This window comes from Talpa occidentalis, unplaced genomic scaffold, assembly GCF_014898055.3.
Source record: "Talpa occidentalis isolate TD23 unplaced genomic scaffold, MPIMG_talOcc4v2.1 talOcc4.7, whole genome shotgun sequence".
Classification (NCBI taxonomy): domain Eukaryota; kingdom Metazoa; phylum Chordata; class Mammalia; order Eulipotyphla; family Talpidae; genus Talpa; species Talpa occidentalis.
Genome location: NW_023605083.1, coordinates 79,144,581 through 79,153,006, shown reverse-complemented (window position 1 = coordinate 79,153,006; position 8,426 = coordinate 79,144,581). Strand labels below are relative to the sequence as shown.

Below are 8,426 nucleotides of genomic sequence, written 5' to 3'. Positions count from 1 at the left end.
AGGACTGTAATGGAAAAATTGGACACCATGCAAGAACAGATGGATAATACAAGCAGAGTGATGGAAACTCTAATAAGAAAACAAAAGGAGGGGCCTCACTAGTGGTGCAAGGGGTTAAGCACCACATATGAAGCCGTCCGCAGCCTCTGCAGCCTGAGTTTTATCCCTGGCCAGCCAGGGAGCCACCCACATGGCACAGCAGACCTCTCCTGACTCCCCAGCTCTTACCCTCAGCAGTGTGTTTCAGTCAGTCTGCCTGTTCTGTTCCCCACTCTGTCTCTGGTGAATCCTCTCACTCCCAGCATCTCTGGCCTATACCCCAGCTTTTGTGTGAATAAATAAATAAATCTTAAAAAAAAAGAAAACAAAAGGAACTGCTAAAATCAAAAAATATTGTAAGAGAATCAATCCCTTTGATGGGCTTGCCAATAGAATGGATGCAGCCAAGGGAGAAATCAATTACTTTCAAGACATGTCATTAGAGATTTTCCAAACTGAAATATGAAGGGAAATGGAATACAAAAATGGAAGAATATTCAAGAACTGTGGGATAATTGCAAAAGATATAGTGTGAATACTAATGGGAATACTAAAAGAAAGAAGAAACAGAGGCAGAAGAAATATCTAAAAAAATAATGGATGAAAATTTTCCAAAATTAATGACAGATATTAAGTCACTATTTTAGGTAAAGACTCAGCACACCACTGTCAATAACTGACATGTCTAACAGGAGAATCCATAAGATTATAGACATACTGAAGCATACTATCAATCATCTGCATCTAATTGACATCTTTAGACTATGTCATAAAAAAAGTTCAGATGTACGGGAAAATGGAACAGTTTTGGATGATGAGTGTGTGACCTTGGCAGTTGTGTGGCGGTCTGTCCAGGAGGTGGAATTGTGAGCCTCAGACTTGTGTCCAAGTCTTCATCAATAGGGTGGAACCCTTGTGATAAGACTCAGAATAGGATCTAATGCAAGAAATACAACTCATTAACCTAAAGTAATTAACAAATGATTCTATTGTTTAGTCATACTTCTCAAAGAACTTTAAAGGGGTTCATATACATAATTCACAGACACACTGATTAAAATCCCTTTTCTCCACTGCTCTTTCTTTATATCCTGAAGCTACTCTGTACCTCTCATTTCAATCTCCATCAAACACACACACACACACACACACACACACACACGCTCACAAATACACATTATTCTCAAGATTACATGGAACTATCACTAGATAGACCTCATTCTGTGTCACAAAACAGTGTAGAACTTTAATTAAAATTAGAAATCAGAAACAGAAAGATTCCTGGAAAATCCTAACATGTTTGGAGACTAAACAATATACTTCTATTTTTTAAAATTTATTTATACAATTTTACATCATTGTTCATTTTTGACAATGTTTGATTTCTCCTCTCAGGTGTAGTCCCCATAAAATTACCACCACCTAGGCAACTCTGAACCATCACCATAAACTCTTGTGTTCTTCCCTCCAGTTTTGATTCTTCTCCTTCCCCCTCCCTGATGACTATCTACCATTTATAATTTGACTGTTTTGTATTTTTTCCCTGTTTTCCTATGTTCTTCCTATAATTGAAACCATCCAATAGTTTTCTTTTTCCTTCTGACTTATTTCACTGACCATAATCCCTTCCAGTTCTATCCATGTTGCTGCGAATGGCATAAGTTTATCTTTTTTGATTGCTGAATAGTATTCCATTGTGCATATATATGAATGCATAAGTATTTTTTTTTTGATTGCTGAGTAGCATTCCATTGCATATATATATATACCACTTCTTCTTGATCCAGTCATCTGTTTTTGGGCATTTGGGTTTCCATATTTTAGCTATTGTGAATAGTGCTGCAATGAACATAGGAGTGCAAGTGTCTTTTTGAATTAATATTTTTGTGTCCTTTGGGAAGATTCCTAGGATTGAAATTGCTGGGTCATATGGTAGATCCATTTTTAGTAATTTGAGGGTCCTCCACATGACTTTCCATAGTGGTTGGAACAGTTTGCATTCCCACTGGCAATGTAAGAGAGTTCCTTTTTCTCTACATCCTCACCAGCATTTGTTGTTGCTAGTTTGTTATTTTTTTTAATGTGGGTCACTCTTACTGGTGTGAGCACATTTTTTCTGTGCTTGTTGGCCACCTACATTTCCTCTTTGGAGAAGTATCTTTTTAGCACTTCTGCTCATTTTTTTACTGGATTCTTTATTTTATTTTTGTTGAATTGTGTATGTCTTTGATGTCAGCCCCTTATAAGTTTTAAGGAGTATGAATATTTTCTCTCATCTGTGGGTGTCTCTTCATCTTGGTTATTGTCTCTCTTGCTATACAGAAGCTTTTTAGTTTGATGTAGCCTCAGCTGTTTATCTTTTTCTTCATTTTCTTTGTTTCAGGGGATGTCTTTAAAAATGTTTCTCATGGATCAGCAGAATTAACATTATCAAAATGGCCATTCTCCCAAAAGCAATTACAGATTCAATGCAATTACAATAAAAATATCAATGGAATTCTTCAAAGAAATAGATAAAATATTGATGAAATTCATAGGAACCACAAAAAAACCTTTTTTTTCTCATGCATGTCATGAAGTGTTTTGCCTATGTATTCTTTATGTGTTGTATGGTTTCAGGTCTTACATTCAGGTATGAGGTAGTAGTCTAGTTCACTCTTTTGCATGCGATGGTCTAGTTTTCCCAGCACCATTTATTGAAAAGATGGTCCTTATTCCAGTGCATGTTCTTTGCTCCTTTGTCATAGATTAGTTGTTCATATTATGTGTGGCTTTATGTCTGGGTTTTCAATTCAGTTTCATTGGTCTGTGTCTCTGTTTTTGTTCCAGTACTACACAGTTTTAATTATTATGGATTTGTAGAATAGTTTGAAGTCTGGGAGTATAATACCTCCATTCCTCCTTTTTGTTGTCAGGAGTGTTTCTGCTATTCAAAGTTTTTTTGTGTGGTTCCTATGAATTTCATCAATATTTTGTCTATTTCTTTGAAGAATGCCATTTATATTTTTATTGCAATTGCATTGAATCTGTAATTGCTTTCGGTAGAATGGCCATTTTGATAATGTTAATTCTGCTGATCCATGAGCAGGGGATGTCTTTCCATTTCTTTGTATCTTCTGCTATTTCTTTTTATCAACGTTTTCCAGTTTTCTTTGTTTAGGTAACTCCCCTCCATTGTGAGGTTTATTCCCAGGTATTTAATATTTTGGTACAATTGTGAATGGGATGTTTTTCTTGATTTCTTCTTCTTCAGATATGTTGTTTGCATATAGGAAGGCTACTGATTTTTGTGTGTTGATATTGTAAACTGCTACTTTACTGAACTGGTTTATTGCTTTAATTAGTTTTTCTGTGGAGTTTTTATGGCTCTCTCTATATATGTTCATATCATCTGCAAATAATGATACTTTTATTTCTTCTTTCCCTATTTGAATTCCTTATAAATCTTTCTATTGCCTAATTGCTCTAGCTAGGACTTGAAAAGCAGTGGTGAGAGCAGAATCCTTGTCTTGTTCCAGATCTTAAAGGGAAAGTTTTAAGTTTCTCACCATTAAGAATGATATTGGCTGTAGGTTTGTCATATATGGCTTTAGTGTGTTGAGTTGTGTTTCTTCTATTCCAAGAGTTTCACGGGTCTTCATCATAAATGGATGTTGGACATTATCAAATGCTTTCTCGACATCTATCAACATGATCACATGGCTTTTGTTTTTCTTTTTGTTGATGTGGTGTATTAAATTAATTGATTTCTTAAGATGTTGAACCATCCTCGTGTCCCTGGTATTAATCCCACTTGGGCATAATGTATTATTCTTAGATGCTTTGTTGGAATCCATTTGCTAAGATTTTGTTGAGTATTTTTGCATCTATGTTCATTAGGGATTCTGTAGTTTTCCCTTTTTGTGTTGTCTTTGTTTGGTTTTGGTATTAGTATAATGTTGGCTTTGTAAAATGTACTTGGTATTATTCCTTCTTTCTCAATTTTTTGAAGGGTTTTGTAGGGTAGGTGCCAGTTCATCTTTGAACATTTGGTAGAACTCATTAATGAAACCATCTACCTGGGCTTTCTAAACTATATACTTCTTAATAACATGGGTCAAAGAAGAAGTCTCAAGAGAATTTAAAAATATGAGATGCAGCATAGGTAGTACTTAGCAGGAAATTTATTACATTGAATACATATATCAGAAAGAAAAAGCTCTAAAGTTAATTATCTAAGCTCTCACCTTAGGAAAAGATTCAAGGAAGAACAATAGAAACCTAAAGGAGCCAGAAGAAAGGAAATAAAAATTAGAGCAAAAATCAATTATTGAAAAACAGGAAAACAATAGAGAAATTTAATGAAACCAAATGCTGGTTCTAGAAAAAAAATAAAGTAATAGAATTAATAAACTCTACCTAGTTAACAACAACATAAAAGAGAGTAGACACAATTACTGCTATCAGACATGAAATGGGGTCATTCCTCCTGATTCCATGGGCATTAGAAGTATAATAAAGGAATATTATAAACAATGCTATGCCACAAATTTGAAGAAAAATGAACCAATTTCTTGAAAGACACAAGTTTCCAAAACTCAGACAAGGAGAAGTATGTCACCTGAGTATGCCTATATTTATTAAAGAAATGGAAAAGGTAATCAATAAACCTCTAAAACAGAACAACAGACCTACATGGAATTCCACCAACACTTAAGGAACAACTGATACCAAACTGCAGAATTTGTTCCAGAAAATAGAAGCAGAAATGAATTCCTAATTCATCCTATCATGTCCTCACTACCCAGAAAAAGACATTACAACAAAAAAACACAAAGAGAAAACTACAAAAAAGTAATACAAAAACATTAACAAAATATTAGCAAATATAATCTAACAGCATATAAAAAGAATTACATACCACAGCCAAGTGTGTTCATTCCAGGTAAACAAGCCTGTTTCAACACTCAAAAATCAATTCATGTACTTCGTTATATCAACAGACTAAAGAATAATAATATCTTATATTGATATCAATAAAATGCATTTGATATAACTCAACACACATTCATGATTCAAAAAAAAAACTTCAACATAATAAAAAATCTACTATTCCTCAAGAGCACATCGGAAGTCCTAGCCAATGCAGTGAGATGAGATAAAGAAATGAAAAATACAAAGGTTTGGAAGGAAGAAGCAATCTTTTCTTTGTTGAAGACATAATTGTCCATGCATAAAATCACAAATAAATTGACAAAAAAACAAACAAAATTCTGCAACTAAGAAGCAAGTATAGCAGACTGCAGATTACATGTTTAATAATTAAAGTTCATCAATGAACTGCAAATCATCAATGAAAAAACATAATTTGAAATTAATAACACAATGACTTTTGTATTAGCACAAAAAAAGAACAGATTTAGACAATTCTAAAAAAAAATGCACACAAGCTATGTCAGCTAATCTGAAAAAAGAAAATCTGACAAAAGACTGAAGAAGGTTTAAATAAATGGAGAAATAGTCACTGTTTATGAATAGGAAGAATGGATATTTTTAAGACAGCAGTTCTTCCCAAGTTGGGAGTCCTTTCTCAAACACATTCGTTCCTCTTGATGCTACAGGAAATAATGGGATTCTCCATATGATTCCGCATGGAAGGAAACCCTAGTGCTACATAAAATATTGGTAAATGATCACTGTACAAAGAGAGCAGGTGCTATCCAGTTCCTATGGTCCATGACACTAAGATTCCAGGGCATTAGGACTTGAAGTTCCCTGAGTTCCCCCATTCTGCCAAGGCTCCGTCAAACTACCTTGTGCTTGATAACTATGTGGGTGTCTAAAGGGCCTGACTAGTTTAGTATGGCAGGGACCAGAGTCTAAGAGAGAGTACAGGCCCCATCCCAGGCCTCCTGGAGGGGGTCAGTCCCTTGTTCTCTCCACTCCACTGTGAACTCGACTACTTTTTCCCTTTTGGACAGACTATTTTCCATTTTGAAAGAAATCATAGCTCTTCATAGTCCAGTGAGGTCAATTCCTACCCTTTACTGGAGACAACCACACACTCCCACCTCTGCTGCACAGTCCATACAAGTGGAAAATAGCACTGCTTCCTTCTCATTTTTGGGAAATGACCCCAGGATCTGGTCCTGATTCAGCACATTCAGGTTCTTACTTCATTGTCCTTAATCATAAACCTGCCCATGTGTGGATCTCTATAAAAGGCAGGCAAGTCACCAGAGTTGCAGAGAGCCTGAGACAATAACTCCAAGGCTGTAGCTGCCATCATAACCCTCCAGCATGAAGGTCTCCATAACCATCCTGTGCCTGCTACTCACGGCTGCCGACCTCAGCACCCAGGTGCTTACTCACCCTGGTAAGTCTCCTCTCTTCCTAAGGTTTAACATTTTGATCATTGCAGGTACTGACATCCCAGAATGGGTATGTCATACCATTGCATAGTCTACAGGACAATAGAGAAAGTGAAACCAAGAGGGGAAATGAGAAGAAAGCCAGGTCACTTAGCCAGAGGCAGAGGCAGAACTGGATGCCCAGGCCATCAAGACCAGTCAGTCCCCTTGATCGTTCCTGATACCAGCTTTGTCTGGGAAGCACCATCTTGGAATTTATCCTCCCAGTGGATGTTTTTGGGATGACACTACATGGATTAGTCTTGTCACCCAACATTTCTCCATTGCTACTCAACAACAAAAGTCCCTTAGTTTAAATGAGGAAACTGACTTTCAGGCAACACTTTATCCATAAGATATGAACTTGGAGGTGGAAGGTTCTAGATGAACCTCACATTTGTTGTGTTGTCTTTTGCCTTCTCCTCCCCTTGAAAATACTTACTTATGACACATCCTAACTCTTATTCTTCACAAACTGTTTTTTTTTTTTTTCAGGTTCAGTTGGCATTCCAGTCAACTGCTGCTTCACTGTGAGCAACAGAAAGATCCCCACCCAGAGGTTGGAAAGCTACACCAGGATCACCAACAGCCACTGTCCCCTGGAAGCTGTGATGTGAGTGGGTCATGCCTAATGCCTCAGTCAAAAGTTCTATCTGAGTTCTTTCCATGGAAGGACAAGAGGTCAGGATTCACACTCAAATGAGTCTATGAACATGCCACATACTCCAAAGGACCTTTATTACCTTAGAGAAACTGAGTCAGGAGGTGGATCAAGAACTTGATCAGATCACCCAACTTCCTTCAGTCAGGAGCTGGAGGGCTTCCCCCGGCATAGCAAGAGCAGTGTGATGATTCGAGGCCTCTTTTTCCATTCTTCCTCTTCTTCCTGTCCCAGCCCAGGCCCTCACCCAGGAAGCAAGGGTTATACAGGTTTATGGGCTGACAGGTCACACTACTGTGTCAAATGTAAAGATGTTCCATCTAACTGTGTCCTCACTCCCACAGCTTCAAGACCAAGTCACCCAAGTTGGTCTGTGCAGACCCCAAGGAGAAGTGGGTCCAGAATGCCATAAAGATCCTGGACACGAGATCCTGAACCCCGAAGGCTTGAACTTCACAAGGCTTAGTCTCTCTTGGATGAGAGACTAAGATCTACAAGAAAATCTTATTTATTAACCCCCCCGCCCTTTAGCCAATGCAGAGCGATATTATTTAATTATAATATCCAAAAGAGTGACTTTGATAAATAACTTAAAGCTCCATATTTCTTAAATACTATTAAATTTTAAGTTATTGATTGAGTGTTCATTAAGTTATCTGCTAGAAATAGCACTGAATGTAATACAGAAAAGAGAGTGAGGTATTTTCTTCTCTGTGTGCACAAGAAGTTTGTGGCAAGATGTCACTATTCTTCCTACTTGTCTATAGTTTATCAGTTTCTCAGTGGGTTATCAAAGTGAATCGCTTCTGTACTCTTAGAAAATTAGTGCTCTTATTAGTGCAATATGTACTATGGAAGATTGAAATTAATATTATTAGACACTATGGAATTGTTAAATAAAATGTATATTTACATAATTTTGAACTATGTGCTCTTATTTTTCATGGGATAACCACTTGGCTGGGGAGGAGAAAATAGCAGCAGTGGGTGGCAATTGGAGATATGTCAAGGATACATAAGAACCAATTTGAACAGAGTCACACTGACCAAATTTGCAGAAATTTGATCACCCAAATAAATACCAGTGTAAAAAATGCAAAATAATTTATTTCAATCCATTGGGTAAAATCAGAGAGGTAAAACATCTACTGTAAAATAAAATGTTAACAATAAACACAGGGGAAATGGTGGTATTAGAAAATTGCCATTAAGCCGTCACCAGGGAGGATCGGGTTTTTTGTTCTATTCAGGCAATAATAATTTAAGTCACTTCATGGCTCTGTCAAGTTGAGACTTATAATTAACTATATGTATGTACATAGTTATGTACATAGAGA

At 36.7% G+C, this 8,426-nt stretch overlaps 1 protein-coding gene across 1 annotated transcript; it reads left to right on the top strand.

The window, feature by feature from the left end:
* Positions 1–6,318: 6,318 nt before the first annotated feature.
* LOC119232315 (C-C motif chemokine 8-like) lies at positions 6,319–7,534 on the top strand. The gene is made up of 3 exons (XM_037494304.1): positions 6,319–6,394; positions 6,924–7,041; positions 7,434–7,534. Exons 1-3 carry the CDS (start codon positions 6,319–6,321, stop codon positions 7,522–7,524), a joined length of 285 nt encoding a protein of 94 aa, XP_037350201.1. The 3' UTR covers positions 7,525–7,534.
* Positions 7,535–8,426: the final 892 nt, after the last annotated feature.